At 41.6% G+C, this 21,245-nt stretch overlaps 1 protein-coding gene across 1 annotated transcript in view; it reads right to left on the bottom strand.

The window, feature by feature from the left end:
- Positions 1 to 762: 762 nt before the first annotated feature.
- The window catches only part of KIF26A (kinesin family member 26A), a 95,952-nt gene continuing 75,469 nt past the window's right edge, over positions 763 to 21,245 (bottom strand). The window contains exons 6-15 of the mRNA XM_041476371.1: positions 16,834 to 17,043; positions 14,774 to 14,867; positions 14,019 to 14,281; positions 13,586 to 13,769; positions 13,132 to 13,291; positions 11,279 to 11,441; positions 7,342 to 10,726; positions 3,755 to 3,945; positions 2,732 to 2,882; positions 763 to 2,231 (exon numbers count right to left, since the gene is read on the bottom strand). Coding sequence (XP_041332305.1) covers positions 2,056 to 2,231; positions 2,732 to 2,882; positions 3,755 to 3,945; positions 7,342 to 10,726; positions 11,279 to 11,441; positions 13,132 to 13,291; positions 13,586 to 13,769; positions 14,019 to 14,281; positions 14,774 to 14,867; positions 16,834 to 17,043 — 4,977 coding nt within the window. The 3' untranslated portion in view covers positions 763 to 2,055. The remainder of the gene's footprint in view (positions 2,232 to 2,731; positions 2,883 to 3,754; positions 3,946 to 7,341; positions 10,727 to 11,278; positions 11,442 to 13,131; positions 13,292 to 13,585; positions 13,770 to 14,018; positions 14,282 to 14,773; positions 14,868 to 16,833; positions 17,044 to 21,245) is intronic.

Raw genomic sequence — 21,245 nt, 5'->3', positions numbered from 1 at the left:
GATAAATCAGGGGATAGAGAAGGGCAGTCTTTGTAATCCATGCAGTCATAAAGCTATTTAAGCATAAAACTCTTGCTCTGACTCTCCCACTTCTCCAGCTGCAGAATGAGGAGGAAGGAATTTATCCCACCTCACAGGTTTCTTGTGAGGATAAGCAAACAGTGCATGGATGCCATGCTGTTAGGGCTACCTAGGGAGAGAAAAAGAGGGAGGGGAAAACTTCCCACAGATCCGCCTTTTGGCCAAATGGGTGGAAAACAGAGAAGGTGTCACTAGAAGCACAAGCTTTACATTAACGCTGCCTGGGAGGCTCCAGCCAGCACCAGGAGCTGAGGACCAGGCACAGCTGCTGTCCAGCCTGGAGCAAGCACAGAAGTGCCACAGAGACACGGATGTAGCAGTTTGCCATGATGGACCTGTGGGGCCCAGGGCTTGATTCCACTTCCTAGTCTTCTTGTGGTTTCAGACCCATTTTTAATTGCTTTTTCTCATCAGGGAAAACAAGTATGTGAGCTGCAGGTCTTTGTTCTGTAAACTATCAAGTGCTAAGAGAATATAAGTATTATCACTGCTATTTATTTCACCCTTTGGTGTTTTGTCTCTCCTTCCTGATTGGTTTAAGATGACGAATGTCAGAACTCTGTTCCCAGTCACACACCTCTTGGGCAAAAAGACAATGCAATGTGACATTTAACACAGTGTACCAGAGACCATCCTCCCTCTTCTGAATATCAAAATCACATAAACAGCAAAAAGCACTCGTAACAATAGATGTATCTTTTATTCACAGATAAAAACTGAAGCAAGCTGTTATAATACATATTTATACAAAGGATTTGAAAACCATAAAAAGGAAGATGATTAGAAAATATGATTCATTATGAAATGTGGTATTACATACACTATTAAACCTTTTCAAAAGTATTTGTTTGGCAACAATTTATCAATAGTTTCCACACTTAAGTGGCCTCCTTCAAAAAAGCACAAATCTCATGCAGCATGTATAAACTTGATCCTGAGGGTTTGCCTTCCTTAGAAAAACTGTAAAAAGATATACTATTTGTCTTAAAAGTTCAAAATGCAAATGCTATATTTATAGTCAAAACTATATAAAAATATGGACCTAACTTAACATTTACAAAAACTTTTTGCTCCTTTTTTTTTGCTTGTTTTATGGTTTTGGTAATAAACATAATTCTCAATTCCTGCAGTCAAAGAGGAAAAAAGAAAACCAAAACAAACCACAGTGCCCTTTGTAGACTTCCTCACATAAAGTTTACGATTCCAAAAAAGACCAGGTCTGTGAAAAGTGAGGTTAGTAACCAAGGAAGTAGGTAAGCAGTTAATATATATCTATATATGTATATATAAAATGGAAAACAAACATTTATTTTGATCTGAAAAAGCAATAATACAAAACCTGAAGGTAAAACAATCATCTCAAAATGCCATAATACTCCTTCTCAATAGATAAATGTTCATAAAAATATTTTGAACCCTAAACAAGAAAACAATTATAATACAATTTTAATTCTGCTACATAAAACAGCTTTTCTATGAAACAAGAAGGCAAGTTCAGGTATGAAAACATAATTTACTTATTGCTTTTGCTACAATGTTGTTTGTTTTTACATATAGTCATAAATACACTATACAGTATAAAATATTTCGTAGGAATACATTTTGTGGTCTGCTTAGGTTTGCTGGCTTTAATTCTAGCACCAAATACAAAAATGAAAATCAAATGAACTTTAAAGGCACTTCCATTTCACGTTTGTTCGTTAATTAACATCAGGGTTTGTACTAAATTGCTTCACTTCCCTCTGGTAGAAGCAATACTTGTTCCTACTTTTACCTTTGTACAGCTCAGGTCACATTGAGGCACCAAATGATTTATGAACATTCCCACTCCTCAGCTGTTTCTTTCTCTTACAACATTCATTGTTGCTTTTTAGTCTTCACCTTTCCTCCTTCACTTCCCAGCTACTTTATCAGTTTACTTCTTCATGCTGGATGACCCAGCCTCACTTCCCCAGTCCCTTGAGAAACCTCTCCTCAAACCTCCACCTCCCGCACTCCATCCTGCGCATCGCTTATCCCGATATCGAAGCACGTCACTATCATGATGTGTGACTTGCACAGATTAACACACTGCTCCAGCTCCTCTGTCACTTGTTCCAGTGCCTCCAGGTACTCCTGTGACTCCTTATCCAGATCAGGATCCACTTCAACTGTCAGACAAGAAAGTACTGAGTAAGAGAAACAGCTTATCATAAAACATTATTCTATCAAAAAGCAGCTAACATGGTAAAATTTAGTTTCTCTTGAGTAAGACATTTTTCCCCACTTTGTTCAGCAAATAGAAAACTCTACCTTGAGGCTTGAGTTATGCACAACACTCAGTCTGGGAACAAATCTCATGCCTCAATTTCCCAGCTATAACATGGATATATGGAAACAATTTTTTCCTTCTTTGGAAAGAAGAATAATAAAAGACTAATAAAAATCACATTAATATTAACAGCACCATTTTAATGTTCTCTTTGGGTTTGTTTGGATGGTTGTTTTTGTTCAAATAGCATATTACAGAAACACAGATTGAGTCACAGAGTATTTTAGGACTCAATTCAGCAAAATATCTTAGCAAGTGATTAAGTTTTTCAGTGGGCGTGCTGACATGCTGAAAATCTGTTAGAGGCTGATCATACTGCTGTTTTTGCAAAATACTTACAGTCTTCTTTCCACTTGTTTGGATCCATCATCAACCTGCACTTTGTCTCTTCTAACTCTTCCTTCAAAAATTCATGCTTTGCCTTTATTTCCCTGATTCGCTGCTGGCGCCTCTCTAGTATCTTCAGCTTGGTATGGAAATACATCAGACCCTTTTAAGACACAGAAAGACCATTCCATGAATTTTCCTGTTGTGAGCCAGCCTATAACAGTCTGACAAAAATTGCTCCCAGCTCACTACTGGTAAGAGTGAGCAGGTGGGTTGTTTTATTTGGTTGTGGGGTTGGTGGGGTTTTTATGGGTTTTTGGGGAGCCTTTTTATTTGAAGTTTACATTAATGGATTCTAATCTAGACAAACTGCAAGCTACATCACTTGAGCATTTGTTGCACTTCTCTGAATTAGCAAACATCTCTTAACACATTCTGAAATTACTACTGTTTGTAGATAATTCTTTTTTTCCAGTAGTGAACATGATAAACACAACCTAATGATAATGTCAGAGTCATAGTTAACACTAAAACATGAATTCTTATTTTCTAAAAAGCATTCCTACCTTCTCAACATCCTGGAAAGGCTATTACAAAAGAAAGGGGAAAAAGGCATCAGTAGAACATAGAATTCTGGTCTCTAAAATAGAATTAGCTGAAGTGTTTTCCAATTACAAGTAAGTCAAACTCAGTATATCCCTGATTTAATAGAATCCTGTCATTTACATAAAGAGTTAATGACCCTATCGTTGAGGGAGGCTGTAAGGTTCCACCAGCCAGGCTAGGATTATGAAGCTTTCTCATAATGTATTCATTGGTAACTTCCATTTACACCATCAGTCATGTTAGACACAATTAATTTTAGACAGTAATCATTTTAATTTTCTGTGTTAAGGGTACCCCAACATATGAATTGTAAAATTAATAATTATAGTACTTTAATTGCACTCAATTTCCTGAACACCATTCTGGTATTCAAGCAAGGACTTTGTCTGTATATTGTAATTTGTCTACAGTTGTAAAATATGTCCTGACCTCAGTTTCCTCTTGTCTGTGTCGCTGTAATCGTTCCACATCATCAATCTCATAAACTTTAATTTCAAATGGCTCTTTCAAAGTGCCTGGCAAAGGTGGTAGATCAACCCATTGGCCAGTGACACTGGGTTTTCTTCCTAAGGAGGCAGCATCTGGCAATGGTGCAGGAATCAGTCTGCGCCGCTGGAGACCTAAAATACAAAAACAAATATTCCTCAGGCTCTAAGAGACTAACACACTGCAGAACATACTGCAGTGAATTAAAGAAAGATCTAGGTTCTCAATATACTTAGGAAGAAATGCTTTTCTTGATCTTTTCCTTTTAGTAAAATACCCTCGGGCTGCTAACTGAGTTACTGCCTTGACAAAGTAGGTTTCACTTGGTTCCCAGATGGGAGCAACAGCAGCTCCTCTCCCAAAGCAGATGTCTGAACATCAGTTCTTTATTCTCTCCTTGCAGAAATATTTTGCTTGGATTGATTTTTCTTTGGTGGACTACAATGGTATTCATTACCTTGCAAAGGCAGTGAGATAGTGAATAATCTAAAACTGATACTGATAATGACTTACATATCTGGAAATCTTCTGTTCCCTCAGTTAAAGCCAAGCAAGGCTATCTAAGATCCCTGTCACTGCACTGCAGTGCTTTGCAAAGCTCAAACAGTTCCTTCCAAAACTACTGCTGCTATTTTAGGGTGCTAAATACCATCAGTTTTCAGTGATTTTGTGGGATTGAGAGGCATTCAGAAGGCATCAACCCAGCTGCAACTTGAGCTGCAACTCTAATGTTGAGACATCTCACACATTTGCACCAGCACCCAGAAGCTCAGTGCATGATGGAAGTCACCAGTTCTGGGAGCCTTCAATAGAATGCTCCCAGATTTTCCAAGAAAATCATACTGTTCCATTATCCTTCTGCTAGGGTTCAAGTTTCACGAAGCAGAGACTGACTTACATCCTTCAAAAATGCAGGAGTTGGCACGCTGGTTCCCAGCGAGTTTTTTGTGATTATTAAGTATCTTATCATTCTCTAAAAATCTGACCTTTACAGTACATGCCTCAAGCATGAGTACATGCATAGAGCTGGTCAGGCAACATTAACAAGCCTGCAGCCCAATCCTTAAGAAGAGGAGGGCTGAAGGCCACTAGAAACAAACTGAAATGACACAAGGTAGCACTAAGTGTAAGCTGTCTTTAGGTGACTGGTGACAATAAATTTAGTACTTAATTGCCTCTTCTTACTAAAAACTAACTTGGAGGTGAAGAGTCTTGTTTCTTCTGCTCTTACTAAAGGGAGCACATCAAACAGACAAGGCAGCTCTGCTCAAAGGACAATGCTGCCAAAGTAACTTCTGGGCTAAGACCTCTACAGGAGATGTAAGCACAAGTCAAGGCTGTCAGATAAATAATGAACTCCAACATGAAATGAAGACAAAATCCCAGCAGGTACCCTCATTGCAAAACACCTCCACTGATACCCCAAAAGTTACCTGCTTTACATATTCTTAAGAAAAACATCTCTCATTCTTAATTGCATCTTTGCTGATTTCTAAGTAACAAGAACAAAACGTGAATGTTTTCAAAAGGGGAATTGATTCTACTTCTACAAAATCATTCTCACAACCCCAATCCATTCAGCCTGAATCATCACTACTGTCCTTTCAGACACAGCCACACACTGTAACCCTGACCCTGTAACTGCTGACAGGAGATCCCTCTGAGGAGGACACCAAACAGATGTGGTCAAACACATGCAATAAGCAGGCAAACTTCATCTCCTTCCGCTGTACAAGCCAGGATCAACATAATTTCTCTATTACAGGATAAGGAGATGGGTTTACAGTGACATACACAGGAGTAGGATGGGTCCTTCAATCCAGAGACTCCAACATAGTCTGGTGTTACATAAACCACTCCAAGAATATCTAATAATGTGCAAAGATTACAATTATTTTAGAACAATAACAGGTCTGAGCCAAACATTTCTTGTAAGAAATATTTGATGCACTTCCTGGTAAACCGCATTCCATGCATAAAACACATTATTTTCTCAAAGTATACAGCACTCCAAAAAAGTAATACATAATTTACTGATATAGAGCAATTACAACTGGAAAAAGAAATAGTTTGTCATTTTTAAAGACCTTATAAGTATTTCCTGGGGCAAAAACAAATACAAATCCATCTGTGGGTAATGCCTTCTCAATGTGTGTGCAACTTATACAGCTGTTAATATTGATTTGTGGGAAAGGTTTAAGAGGCAGATATGCTATGGAAAGAGAAGAGCAGCAAATATTATACTAAGTTTCCAAAATGATTTATCACTTGCTGAAGCAACTCAGTTTCCTTGACCAGAAAGCCCCATGAGATCAACTTCATTCATTTGGTTTTACTGCCAGAACTGAGCATCGTGGGTATCCACAGGGATTGCAGTAATTGCCACTTTCCAACCACAAGTTCAGACCCAGCACATTGGTGACATTAGTTCCTACTATATTTCCAGCAGTCAGTATGCCCAGGTTGCTGAAGGAGGCTGCTGGTCATGATCTACCTGGCACTGGTTGCCATCGGTTCATTACACTACCACAGGATTTCAAGCTAGATCTGAGAAATGAACGCTGTAACACCAACCATATGAGCCAATTTTGAAGCTGACTACAAATACACTTGGACTGCAGCTGCACTCACATGAGCACCAGCAGTGAGAGCAATAAGAAAAGGCACCAGAGGGAAGGGAACCCAGCCCCCATACGCCCACCTTTTCTTGGCATGGTCAGACACAGTGAGCCAGAGTTGCCTCTTCCAAGCAACTCTCACAGTCAGTTTCCTACTGCATATAGTATCCACACACACAGCCTAAAATTTATTAATATAAATACTATTAGAGTGCAATACAATAATGTGATTAGCTAGTAGCATTAACCTAAGAGTCACTGCATCTCACACACACGCCCTACAGCTTTAAGCCTTACCTTAGGGTAATCTAATGCACATTCAGCAATCCTCATTAATTCACAAACTCTCTTCTCCCCTCCCAGCCTATTCCTTTGTTTCTAAACTACAGTCCTAGTCTGCCTCTCTGGCATTACCTCACAGACACCTAGCAGCAGAGCTCCTCCTCTCCTCACTGCCCTTCTCTCACCAGTCTTCCAGGATCACTCACTCAATCCTCACAAAAAGTCATCAGCACTCAGCCAGCACCTCACTTACCCCAAACCAGCCATAACACCCTCCTATTTGGGCCATCCTGGCCCTGGCCCTGCTGAGGGAGGAAGGAATGTCCCCCACCTGCCAGCAGCCACCTGCTGCCTCCTCCCTCGCAGGGAGGCTGCCGGCACCCCGGGGCACCCACACCTCTCCTGCCCTCTCCACCACAGCACCTGTGTCACACCTGCAGCTTTGAAGTAAAATAAATGACAAGTAGCTGCTGTCACAGCAATACACATGCACACACAAGTGCATGCAGTCAGTCCACCTCCCTGCTTTGAGCTCCCTCCAAGCCTCCTCTCTGTCAGAGATGCCACAAAACGCCTCCATCCCCAGGATGCAGTGGAGCACCAGCGAACGCCTGCCCCTTCATGTCCTACCTGTTGACCGTTTCTTGGGGGATTTAAGGCTCCTCATCCGACCCGGCGAGGACATCCCGCTCTCGCTCATGGAGTCGTGTGCCGAGGAGGCACTGCCGGTGGCCTCGCTGTCCCGAATCATGCTCTCATAGCCGCTGCTGCCCCCGCTGTGATAGAAGAGAGCCGTCCTCCCCATGGCTGGCGGCAGCTCCCCGCTCAGGACGCTGCTGTTGTCACTGCCATGCCCGCTGCTGTAGCGCTGCGGCCGCCGCGGTGCCGTGATCTTGCTGTAGGGAGACGGCAGCACCGGCATCTGCGACTTCTCGTCGCTGAGGTTGATGCCACTGTCATTACCGCTGTCAGAGTCGGTGGAGCCTCGGAAGTGTCCCGCCTTGGCAGAGCCGCCCGACACCAGCTCGTTCACGCGGCTGTTGGCCGCCCTCATGGCCTGCTTGGTGCCCATGATGGTCCCGCGGCCGGGTTTGCCGCTGACAGGCTGCACAGAACGGGGAGCTGCCTTCCCACCAGGGGCCATGCCAGAGCCCTTCCCTGCAGGCTGTGCCAGGGACTTCACAGAGGAGCTGAGAGACTTTGACCCACTGGCAGAGAGGCCCCGGTTTTTATTCCCATTGGCTTGCACCTTCTGGTTAGCTGTGGGTTTTGCCTGGTTGTTTTTACCAGGCGCAGGGGCAGTGAAGGGCAGCGGTAAACCCATACTGGAGGCAACAGGAGGGACCCCCAGTCTGGGGACAGAGCGCCCGGCACGGCTGCTGCCAGTGCTCCCGCTGTCCCTCACCATGCTCGCTTTGGATCCAACCGATGTCAGGCTGTCACACCTCTCCAGAGACATGTGGCTCCCATATCGGTGCACAGTTTCACTCTTTGATGCCTTCACCTTTAAGCTGGACGTCATCTTGGGCAAAGAGTGGTCACCCTTCAAGTTCATCTTGCAGCTGGCACTTTCACTAAAGTAAGAGCCAGCTTTCAACCGCAGATCTGCTTCGTCTTCAGCCTTTGGCATGGCAGCTCTGGCAAAGTCCAGGCCAGAGGCTTTCCCCCCACCGTTACCCAGACCAACAGGTTTCTGCTCCAGGCTCGATTTACGTACAGGAGGTGTTGGAGGTGTTGGCCCACCAGGCCTGGGCAACATGGTTGATTTCTGTGGTGCGTTCTTCTTTCCCAGGGATGATTTCAAACTGCCAGTGGCCAGGGGAGCATCCGAATTCCCTCGGGTCACAAACTCCGGCAAAGTACTGTGAGCGTGTGACACTGGCATCACTCCCAGTGTGGTGGCTCCTCTCTTCAGCTGTGGCATCTTCATCGCAATTTCTGACTTCTTGGCAGCTCCGCTGGAGGATTTGCAGGCCATTTCACAACCATCCACAACCCTCTGCGAACAGGCAAGCATAGTCTGTGACTTTGTTGGCCTGGACTCTGTGCCAAAACCCTGGGCAGCTTTTTCTGGCTGCTTCTCAGTACCAAACGTGTGAGGTTTTGGAGACAGCAGCGACTCTGCAGGTTTTGTTTCCAAGTGATAATCGGTGCGTAACAGCCAAGGATCTTCAAATATACCATGTGGATTCTGCAGCTCTTTATAGCTGAGGACAGTATTATTGTGGATTGGAGAAGAGGTAGTTTTTGTTTTCCTAGGAAGACTAGAATGTATTGTTTCTATCACAGGCGCATCATGAGAATTACTAAATTTGATTTTTACTGGCTGATCAGTGACACAAAAAGCACTTTTTATCTGAGATGCTTTGGTAGTTTCAGAGGTTTGAGGGCTTTTACTGATGCCTGAGGAAAGCTTGCTGGAACTCAAGCTCTCACTCTCTAGCTCAGAGAAGCAAAATCCACTGTCATTCAGAGCACTTTTCAGGGGGACACATAAATGGGATGAGTCCAAGTTGAAGGGTTCCTCAGACTTATTACAGTTGTAAGATGACTGTGCGACAAAACTGTCACTAGACTGGGCTCCATCACTTTCAATTGTACAAATGCTGACTTCACTAAGCCATGAACTGATGGAGGAACGTCTGCTGCTGGTAAAGGGATCCTTAGAAAAGGGCACAACAATATCAATATTTACACCAGTAGAAGTCTCCTGTGAGGTATAAGCATCAAACTCATCATTTATGCTGCTGATAATACTGACCGGCCTCGAACCCGATGCAAGGGCCTGAAGGGAGCAGTCACTGTTAAAGCTAATGATACTGGATGGTCTCCCATTATCCATAATTCCACTAATAGAGAGCTCTTCCACCACTGTGAAAACAAGCTCATCCTCCCCATTCAGCTCAACAGGCTGCTGCAAAGTCACTGTGGTGGTCAGTATATCCCGATCAAAACACTTCCCTCTGAATGCTGACCTGAAGCTGTGTACCTCTATCGCACCTGACTGACTCTGTGTGTTGCTACCAACAAGGAATGTGCTTCCTAAAGGGTTTTGCTCAGGTTTGTTTCCCATCTGTTTGCTCATTCCCACAGGAGGAGTCCGAACTGCATTGCTATTGTCAGGCTCCAAATTCTCAGCTTTGGAGCCTGGGGAGTGTTCTCTCTGCTGTGGAGGGGGAGGCGCTGGGCTTGGCAAGGGTCTCTTCACGTACAAGGACTTTTCCTTAGTGACACACTCAGCTGTGGCCTTATTCTGCTCTGGATTCCTCAAAGGGCTACACCTTGAAGTCTGCAGGGAATCAGTGATTGTCTCTCTCTCCCCCTCTAGGACAGAGTCTATTATTTTGTTGTCAGCTCTGCTCTGCAGCTTGGAAAGCTCTGCTTTCAAGTGAGGTGTGCTATTTTCTTGACAGTTGCCATTGCCACCCCTTGGTGCAACAGACTGGAAAGGAAGGTTATATCCTTTTTTGGGAGATGCAGTTTCTTGCAGAATCGGTTTCTTAAGTCCTCCAGAAGGAGAGGATACTTTTTCCTTTATCAACTTAGACTGTGCATTTTCTGTACTTCCAGGAACAGGACTACAATTGGACCCTACAGAGATTTCTCCACAAGCAAATTTCATGGGTTCCTCACTTCCATCAATGCACTCCAACCTTTCCTGCAGTTCAGCAAAAGTGTTGCATTTGAAATGGTCCTTGTCAGAACTCCTACTAACAGCAGAATTATCTTTATTTCTCTTCTTATTTAGGGATGGGATAATGGGAACAAACTCTGGTGGACCTTCATTATCTGTCAATTCCCTGTCAGACAAAGCTGCACCATTGGGACCAACATAGATGACAGTATCACAAGACTGTTCACTACTGGAGGAATAATCAGGATCACTGGATATATTCATGACAGGAAGGTCAGGGTCAAGAGCAACAGTTCGAGGGTGGAATGGTCGCAAATGGGGCGGTCTCCGGACATGTCCTTCCTCACATGAACTCTCTCCTCCAGATGAGCTGGATGCATACTGCAAATGACAACAGTAAATTTATTAACAGCAATTGATAAATAAGTATATACATGTACAAGAAGTGATTAAAAGGTCAGGTTGCAATAAAATCTATGCTTTGTGTATATTGTCATAACTACATCTAGTGGGAAAATATTAGAGGGAAAGGTAAATTAAAATAACATGCTACATAGATTTTACTGTATTAGTAATAATATAACAATCACACCTTTTCAGATAATTTCCATTAAATATTATTCACTATCATTCTCTTCAATAGTTTTCTGTTCCTCTTCTATTGATTTTTAATTAATATTGATAGAGGCTTTTGAGATAGTTCCACATGTAAGCAAAGAAAGAATACGTGTTTGGAACAAAAAGAAGGGAATTTCAGGATAAAGGATTGGGGGCAGGATGATGGCTCAGTGCCAAGTCATTTGTCAGTTCCTCTCCTGAGATTTTATGCATTTTGTATTACTTCCTACCATCGAGAAATCCCATGTTCCCCTACTGAGAGGTTAGGAAAACTCATTTTCAAATGAATTAATTTCTGCTTGTTTCTGAACCAACCTTGGATTTCTTCTTTCTCATGCGGTGGATTCGTGATGCAAGCTGAACAGTTGTGAGAGTCTCTGCATAATTGGCTGGGGAGTCAGAAATGTGTGCAATCATAGTAGTCCTGCAGTTGATGTTCCCAAGTGATTCCCTCAACAACATAGTCAACTTGTTGTCCCTGTGCAAAAAAAATGAAAACACCAGGATTATTTAAAGAAACCTACACCTTTTTTGTAGAATTTTACACCACAAGCTGTGCTTTTACTCTCATGCACACATGGTACATGTAGATAAGGAATATGTTCCTGTTATTGACCACACTTAAAATGTGTCTAAATGTACACATACAAAGGTACCAATATTTTAATTTATCTGCCTGTGTATTTACAGTATGGTAAGTCATTTTGTCGCTTAGAAAACTGTCAAACAATTGACTGATAACTAGTTTTCTCAGGTTTAGGTCATACTACTCAAAAGAGCTCATGAGTGCTGTATTTTCAGCTGCACAGACTTAGTACCTGGATAGCTACACTCTGTGAGCTCTATGCAAACACTTTTAACAATAATAAAAGAAGTCAACAGAAATGGTAAGAAATCTCTAAACAGATATAACAATGTTAGATACCAGAAATAGAAGTGTCATCCCAACTAATCTACTTTCCATTCTCCCACCTGTGGTTTGCTCTGACATAGCAAAAGGGAAGCAGAACTTCTCTCTGAAGGCTTTCCTGGTGATGTTAAGCCTCCAGTGTGGACACTAAAGCTGATAAGACAAGGGACATTTTGTCCTCCACCGGTCCCCAAGACATCTTTCCCCACAGCTCCCAGAAGTAGGAAGCTCCCTGCTCCATGAGCAGGTCCAACCTGAGGGAACTGCTGTCGTGTCTGGCCACTAAACCACAGTAGGTGACCAAGCTGAGAATCTGCCCTTCCCTATTCTAACCCATCCATCCTCTACTCCATACACAAGCCTAGCAAGTAGCCTGAGGAAAATATCTCTCTGCTTAATACAGAAAGAAAAAAACCCCACCTGCTTGAGATGCATCACTAGATAAATATGTGAAATGACATGATTGATAACGCATTATAACTTCGTGCTGTTGTTAAGACAAGCAGCAATTAAATTTAAGGACTGAAGGCCAAGTTCTGGTAAGAGTGCTTACAATGTGGCTGTTGTCTTTAAGCTGGGCTCCCCACAGGTGTGTTTGACACAAAATTGTTGTCACAGACACTCTACAAAGGAACACACCTAAACATTCACTTCTGCTAAACTAATGTGCAACGAGGTGGTCTTTTTTTTTTTTTTTTTTTTTTTTAAAAGATGCATCATCCAAAAAGACACACAGAAATAACAACCTTTGATGACCATACTTGATTAATACTCAATTATTTTCCAAAATTTCAGTACAATTTTTACATTTTCAAAAAGAATAGAAAATCCTACGAAATTTAGATTCAATTATTCACTAATGTCCAGCTGGCTGAGATCAGCCAGAAATTCCAAATCCAGGAAACAAAGAGAAGAGAGAAGGAAAGAAAACATCTTAGCCATTTTTCCCTCACTTTTTTCAACAATAAAACCCTCCCCAACACTTCACCCAAATTCAGTATACCAATATACCATTTTTAACCATCTAACTAAGAATTTCATGTTACCTGAACATTAAAAAACCTGTGTGCATGTTAATATGGGCAAGTAGATGAAAGATACGTGTCTCTGTAGGAGTCACCTTAAAAGAAGACAGAACCCTCTCTAACAGCATTTCCTTTAACTTCATATTAGGTGAACAGTAAATTGTTGATGCAATCCATTTCTCAGGTAACACCAGCCACAAATTTAAGATAATGCAGACTTAGAATTCACTTACTTATATGGCACATGCTTAGCACCATTAATTAAGGCCAAAATTACGTTGCCCAGGGCAGAGAGAGACAGACACAGAGAGCCTCCTCCATCTCGGCTCTTGCTCAGCACTTTTTCACAGCTCCCCAGATCAATGAGATGCAAACGACTGCGTCCTCCAGACACTACAACAAAAAGGGGAAAAACAGTTGTACATCACGTTCTTGCATGGACTCAAGCCAAACCTGGTATTCAAAATGCATTCAAATGAGGAGAATAATGAATACAGCATGGGATAATGGCTAAATTAATATTTAATTGTAAGGAAACCAGATATTAGTCACAGCTACAAAAGTTAAAGGTGACTCAACTGGCTTGAGAGTTCAATTTTTTCTTTTTAAGTTAATTGCAAATTATTTATAAAACTAATGCAAGACCACATAATTTAAAAATAAACAATAAGGTAAGAACATTCATACTTCCTCCTTTGCCACTCTTCTCCATTCGATACTGATATATGTGAAGAGTAAAGAGCATGTGTGAATTCCTCCTATCTTCCTCCTCACATTCAGGCTTGCTGGTGCTTCTGGCAGCAATTGCAGCATCAAGGAAAAAGGCAGCTTTCTCTGCTGTTGGGGCCCTTAGCTCACTTTGGTTTTGAAGCTTGAATATAAACAAGAATATGACTAATTAGCACAGGGGCATTTTTTTATTATTTTTTGCTGAACTTGCTAAATCTCCAGGGCACTAAGAGAAACAAATATGTACACCATGGGAGATGAGCTTAAAAATTAAAAGCAATAAATTTTTTTTACTGGCTTAAAAGTTGTCATAATTGTTGTCAGATAAAAGGAAATAAAAAGTAGAAGAAAGTCAGGCTCAGAAAAATCTATGCTGTGCTATTCATTATACCTGGGTTCCACATATTGGATCTTCTCTCAGATAAACCCCAGGAGACTGGCCGTCCTGAAGGCTGCCAGTGGCTACTTCAGCTAACAAATCCTTAAGGTTTTCATCTTTGCCACTGATCTCTACAGCAGATACTCTAATAGAGAAACGAGTTCCAGTTTTTTCTTTACGTTCATTGATCAATTTGAAGAGCCAAGAAATTGCACAGGGGATGATACCAAGGCTCTGCGTGGAGTTATCTTTCCCAATCATGGTAAAAGATTTTCCTAGAATGAAAAGACAAACATAAACACAATTAACCTTTCTTGTACAAGGCAGTGTGTCTTCATATTGCCACCTGATATCATCATGTGCATTACATGTAATGCCATGTGCTGCACAGATAAGGGAAAAAAGAACAGATTAAAAAACTCCAAGTATTTAATTAATAATCCATGACTATTTATTCAATTAGGTTTGCAAGTTTCATAAGCCAGACCCACAGTAAATTAATGTTAAAAACATCTCTGATCTTTTGATTTTCATCACAATGCACCTACATAAACTTGCTCTTGAATAAGCTAATCTGATGCTACATTTTACCTTTTCAAATTAGAACTTACAATCACAGTGCAGAAATAAACCGTGATAAGTTTGCAAAGCTAATTAAAAAGAAATTCTAATCTATTCATATACTCCAGGTTTATTGTTCCAGGAGCTGACAGCATGTAATTACCAGACTGACATAGTAATTAACTGTAACGAATTTGGGAGCTCACCAAGCTTGACATGACCAAAGCAAAATATGCAACCATCTGCACCATTCACAACAGACTGGATTACTTCTGCTACTGTTCCAGAGCATACCTCAGCCTGAAAGAAAAATTGGAGACAAGTAAGTGAAAGAGCATATACTGCTGTGGTTTTTACTATTCTTCTGTAATGAAATGAATGACTCAATATTTTTGAGGCACAATATTCTCCCCATTTTTATGGCATCAGTCCTATTATTTTAGTAACTACACTATCTTATAAAATAATAAAATATGCTACTACAGCCTAAAATAGTTTTCAATTCTATTAAACCTATTCTCTTGGAATATTGATTCTATAACTAATGTAGCAAACTGAATTCTATCCAACCAGGCTTCCTGCTGGTATAATAGCTTAGCCAAGGCTATTTAGCAATAGTAGCAACTTCACTGAAATTAAGCTACTCAGGAGTGCTCACAGGAATTAAAAAGACATCCATACTGGAGAAAATGCATTAAGATCCCTGAATAAGATTTCATAGTATCACATTTTCCTCTTCCAGTGGAAACATCATCATCAATAAAGAAACCTTGCTAAAATACTTGATTGTGCTAAAACCAGTTTATCCATGTCAGGGAAGGTTTCAAACACACAATAAGATTAAGTACAGCAACTGGGGGCAGGGGAGGGAGCTGCTGTAAATATGTAACTACAGTGAAATGATAAGGCTCTGTTTGCAGGTGCTTGGCAGAAGCTTGCCTCCAGCAACAACACCTCCACAGAAGGGGTTGCAGTCACCAATATCACCCAAAAACATCACAACAGGCCACCCAACAGGCCTGCCACAAGGAGCTGAAAAGCCATCCCAAACCAGGGGTCAGCAGCCTGAAGGACTGGTGCCAAAACCAGCAGACACGCAGGCTGTGACCAGCACCTTGCAGCAGGGCTGGCAGCACAAGAAAGAAAACCTCACTTCCAGTTCTGGACTCATGCTGGGATCCCTGCTGCATACTTCTGCACGAAGCCCTGCTTGAACTTCTGCAGGGTCTAAAACCAGCTTTCAGCTGTGGTCACCTGCGCTTTGGGCACTGATGTGTGGGGGAAGCTATTCCCCATCTTTAGTGTTTGTCTAGAATTTAGACTCAATAGATTTTTTCTTATCTACAGTCTGGGACCCAAAAAAATAAACAAAACCCTAGGAGAAGATCTGAGGAGGGGACTATGAATTAAACCTTGTCATATTTTGTCAACATTAATAGATCATTTTCACCTTTCACTACATTTTTCAGCCCAATTTTTTCCAGCAAATCAGACCTGGTGTAGTTCTTCAAATGCTGTTGAATTAGTTATTTTTAAAGTTGTTCTAGTTTTTTATTTTCTGAACCAAAGATTTTTCACAGAAGGAATTATCAGATGCCCAAGAGGGGCAACCTCACTGAATATACAGCAGACTCCAATCCTCTCAAAGACCAGCCATCCTGTCTGTGTAGCAGATTTCAGGTCTGGGGGTACTACTGAATAAATGCTCCCTTTTGCAGGCCGCAAGAAAGACATGCACCACCATCAGCACAACCATCAACATAAAATAATCAGCCAAAACCACAGCATAAATAAACTGGAAAAGGTGCAGATAATATAAAAGCTCCCTGTTCCAGTATAACAATCCCAAGGGGTTAGCTTTATCTTTCCTCCTAACAGCATTTAGTTTAACATTAAGCACATGTTTATTTCCCAATGAAAGCTGTGAGGAAGGACTTTATTTCAGTCCCATCAAATGAGTTAAAACCTAGCTGGATAGAAACTGGATTTCAAACTGACTGTGTGCCGCCTTTCTCTAACAACAGAATACACAAGAAGGTAATTTCCTCAGCAAATCTAATTCTCTAGCTATTATTCCTTAATTTTACATCTCAACTAAACAGAAGATGTAAGAATTTACCCACTTGTCTATTAATTACCATGTTCTTTCCAGGCATTAAGGCAACTCATTCAAATAAAATTCCCCAGGAACAGAAGGAACTCCTCAGGCAATCAAATGCAGTGGCCAAGAGAAGACTCAAGAGGATTACACGAGTGACTCCAGTACCTGTGAAGCATCCTGGGGGAAAACTGCATCAAAGGCAAACATCTTTGGGACAGCAACAACACCTCTTCTGTGACCTGCATTGGAAGGCCCAGTCGCTGCTGGATCATAAAATGTGATTTGCTTTTTTCGTGGGTCTACCTTTAGGAAGGACATGGATTCAGACGTTTCATGTGTCCCTTGAGAGGAACAAATCCTTACCATCACTTTCACCTGCAAGGATTCAGAAGAAAGCAACAACTTGAGTTCCCAGCTACAGATAAACATATGCAAAGCATTCCTCCCAAACCCACTCCCCTTCCCATGATGCGTTTGTTTGTAATGTTGAGGTGTGTCAGAACAACCGTGGGACAAAAACAGAGCCAGATTTTCCAGCCTGGGGTCCTCACTGAACTAATTAGGTTTCAAAGGTGCACTTTGTCTCTTCAGTTGACGCTGTTCCAGTTTTACCAATTCAATTTATAAATGTCTGATCTGCAAGTATGATCCACTGCAGGTGTAACACGATGCCAAAGGAAAGAAAATTCTATTCTCCTGCCTTTCAAGTACTCAGTGTGACCGAAGGGACACTTTGAAAACCAGTCTGTATAACACAAGGCTCAGACACCTACTGCATTGGAAATAAGTCTAGAAACTTTCAATTTCTCATTCATATTATTCTAATAAAAAAGTGTCTCCCTTACAATTGTCCCAGGCAGTTGCCTTTATGCTGTCATTGCTAGGCTCTCCAGTGCTTAGTTGCAGATTTAATGGGGGGAAAAAAAGAAAGGAAAAGAAATCAAACCACAAACCACTAAAAGGTCAAAAAGCTTGAAAAGAAACCTCTCACAAAGGTACACTTCTATTGCAACACTACGAATTATGATATCCTACACAGAGGTTTTGAAGACAGTATCTTTAGAAAGCTCTAACATGTTGGCTGTGATTTCCAAAGCACCTTATGGGAGCCAAGTGACTGGGTCTCTGGAAAATTCAGCAACAGCTGCATACTGCTTCTTTTAAGCTTCCTGGAAATCATACTCTTACTTGAAAAACCTATGAAATACTGCCTCACACCCACTTACAACCATCTAGCCTTATGAAATGCTCCCATGTCAGCATGTTTTATACACCTTGCACTGAAGTAAATTACTATTACAGGTGCAACCTCAACTCTGAACTGCCCCACAGATCAGACTTCAGAGAAAAGCAGTGTTCAGTGAGGATTACTTTTTCCATGGTGTATGAAGCGTTTCAGTAACAAGCTGAACCACTGTACAATCTCCTTATTCAACTACCAGACAACTTTCACAGCACCAGAGTTAACCAGGTGGAACTCTGGAAGAGCCTCCATGGCTGCAATGTACCACAGCTGGAACAATTTACATATGCACTGTCCACAGCACCCATCAGCACCTTCATCTTCTGCAACATGGCTGCTGAGCCAGGGAACACCCTCTCCTGTTAAAGCACATGGGTTAGTGGTGGGCCTGGCAGTGCTGGGCTAACAGCTAGACTTGGTCTTGAAGATCCTTTCCAACCTAGGCAATTCTATGGTTCTATGAGTCAGGCTCACTTTTAGCCCTCACCTGGATATTGCATGTAGAAGCTGGGTTCAAAAGCACTTGTCTCTCATGAAGAATGATTCTCCATTTCAGTAAGATTTTTGCTAAATGTAACCTTAAATGTGCCAGAATAATTTGACTCCTACTTACTTAAAGAACATTATGCCATTAAAATGGTGTGTACTTACTCCATGAACACATTCTTTGTATCAAAAAATGGACTTTACAGTCATCATTTCCCCTTCACTTCTGTGTCCATAGAGATATTGGCAAAGGAAGAACCAAAGCTGAAAATCTACTTCAGCAAAGCACAGCATGTGAAATGCAGGCAACAAGCAGAGACCAGAGCAGGCTGAGCCACCCTCAGGGACTGAGGGACACTCGTACCAGACAAGATGAAAAGCTGACAGCAGACACATCTGCACCCAGTGTGTGCAGTGAAATGCAGTGGCCAAGCCGGGGTGATCCACAGCAGATGTGGGAGCAGCAGGAAGCACCATGCTGAACTGTCCCCTACCTTTACCAGCTGGGGAGGCAGGAAATTCAAAGATTTAAGTTCTCAACTGTCCCATTCTTCCATCTTCTTCTCTCTATGGGGGCTAAGCTGCACACAGGCATCCCTACACAATTCCTCAAGCCCCCTCAAAGGAAATATTTTCCACAAAGCAGCTCTAAAAGCTTTTCCCCAACATTTCTTCCAAACAAAGAGGTTAAGAAACAATCAACCCTTCCCATAAACACTGCAGGAGGCTCCATCAAACATAGCAGCAAATTCTTCTACCTATTGACTAAGCTGTCCCCTGATTCAACACTTTCTTTTCTTTCACCTTTCACAGTAATACAAATATGAAAATACAGTCCCAGAAAACAAGCAAACCTTAGAATAAATGAAACAGCTGCCTCAAAAGCAAAGTGCATCAGAGGTGACACACTCAAGGCTGTTTCCCCATGAAAGCTGCATGAAGCCAGCTTTGTGTATTAGCCTGCTAGCTCAACCTTGACATGCTACCAAGGTGCTCATAAAAAATAACCTCTCCCAGGGCAAAAAAAAAAAAATGAAACAAAACCTAAACATATAAATATATGTAAGTATAAATGCCCACTTCAGGGTCACTTGATTAAAATGAATTTTAAAATATATGCTGTTTTCAAAGCACTTCTCTAAATGGTCCTTTCTGTTCTCTCTTCCATCTATTATTAGATTATAGCAGCCAGAGCTTAGATAAGAGGAAAATTGGCTTGCTCCTGACCTAAACAGCAAGTTACCTCCATCAGTGCATTGCTCCCCCTAAACACAATGACGGCTTCACCCACAGGAAATTCTTGTGTCACAAATTAGCTTTTTAAGACCACCTCTCTGAATCAGAAAGATACTAAAATAGCTTCCCATGATGGATCAGATCCCAAACTTAACAGTCTCAAGGGTCATCTTCATGTTTACAATAGAAGTGAGCTTCCAAGACAAATGCAAGAGGGGGACAGAAAAGCAGCTCGAGGGACTTCCCCTTTTAGTGTTTTGTGTATAAAAGCTGGCTTGCAGAGTAGAAAAACAGATTTCATATTCAGTGTTCCTGCCCACTAAATATATCTGTACGTGATATCTATCAGTAATTGCAGAGTTATGATGTGCCACAGTCACTCATGATACTGAGCCAGGCTGATTTCACTCAGAAATAAAGCAGAAATGCTCATGGAAGCACCATCAAGCACAAAGATTACTCAAACATATCCCTTCACAAGAGCAAAAACTGAGAGCAGGCAGATCCCAGGTCCATGCACATGCTTCTGTGTGTATAAAGGAAAGGTTTGATGTAATACTGTTTACGCTTCTCACACTTCCTGCAAGCCTGTGGTTGAGGACCAATCTTAAGTGACAGGTTTATATTCTCAGCTCCGAAGTTCATCCCAGTATTCTTCTGGAGTTAATACTGCAGGAAAACAGTATAGTGTGAGTACTACAGAGCCAGCTTGGCTCTTGCCTTAAGGAGCAGTTTAACTGCAGCTTCTCGTGGGTCTCTTTATCTGCTTCTCATACAAAGGCATGCTCACCTCTAGAGACAGCAATATGTGGTGCAGGAAATCATCCAGAAACAAGGGCTCACAGGGAGGGGAGGATTCAGGATATCACAGGGCCTATAAACTTGAAAGTAACTTTGACCCATAACTAGGGAGCAAATCAGCAGTGACTGCACTCTAATGCTTTCATTTGCTTAGGAAAATGAATTACTGGAATTGAGTGCAATTAATTTCAGGCCCACTCAAGACCCCACCTTTTGTGGGCAATTATTAGACAGTATGTCCAGGTTTCTGGGGTCATCTCCTACTGCAGTGGTACCAGCTACTGCTTGCATTTGTACAAAGCAAAGAAACACAAGGAAAGGGATTTAGAGGAGAATGAATCAAGAAATGGAAGAATAAGACAGGCCTAAAGGAAAAAGAACAGGTCAAGGGGGTGGGAATCAAAGAGAGCTAAAAGGATTGGGGGTGAAGGGGGAGAGAGACAACACAAAGAAGGAAAAGACTATACAAATCTGGTGATTTCAGAAAAGTCATCTCAGACACAGGGCACTCCACAACTTTTATATTCCTTAAGGAGAGCTAACACAGACATTCATCCTGCGATGGGAATGACCCTTTTTGCTAAAAGTCGGTATTATTACTACCTTTTTTCCCCCCTTTTGTTGTTTCTTCTTCAATGCAGATAACAACACAAAAATTACAATTGAAAGTTCATAAATATGAAGTATATAAAGATGTTGTACATGGACATTCATGAAGGCACTTAATACTGGATAGAGGCTCTATTTTAATGAGGATGTTGATGGAAAAAGAGGCTAGGTTTGTATTTGAGTTCAATTTCTGTAAATAAAA

The sequence above is a fragment of the Pyrgilauda ruficollis genome, unplaced genomic scaffold, assembly GCF_017590135.1.
Source record: "Pyrgilauda ruficollis isolate IOZ18807 unplaced genomic scaffold, ASM1759013v1 scaffold38, whole genome shotgun sequence".
NCBI lineage: Eukaryota > Metazoa > Chordata > Aves > Passeriformes > Passeridae > Pyrgilauda > Pyrgilauda ruficollis.
This window is presented reverse-complemented; position numbering and strand designations above follow the sequence as displayed.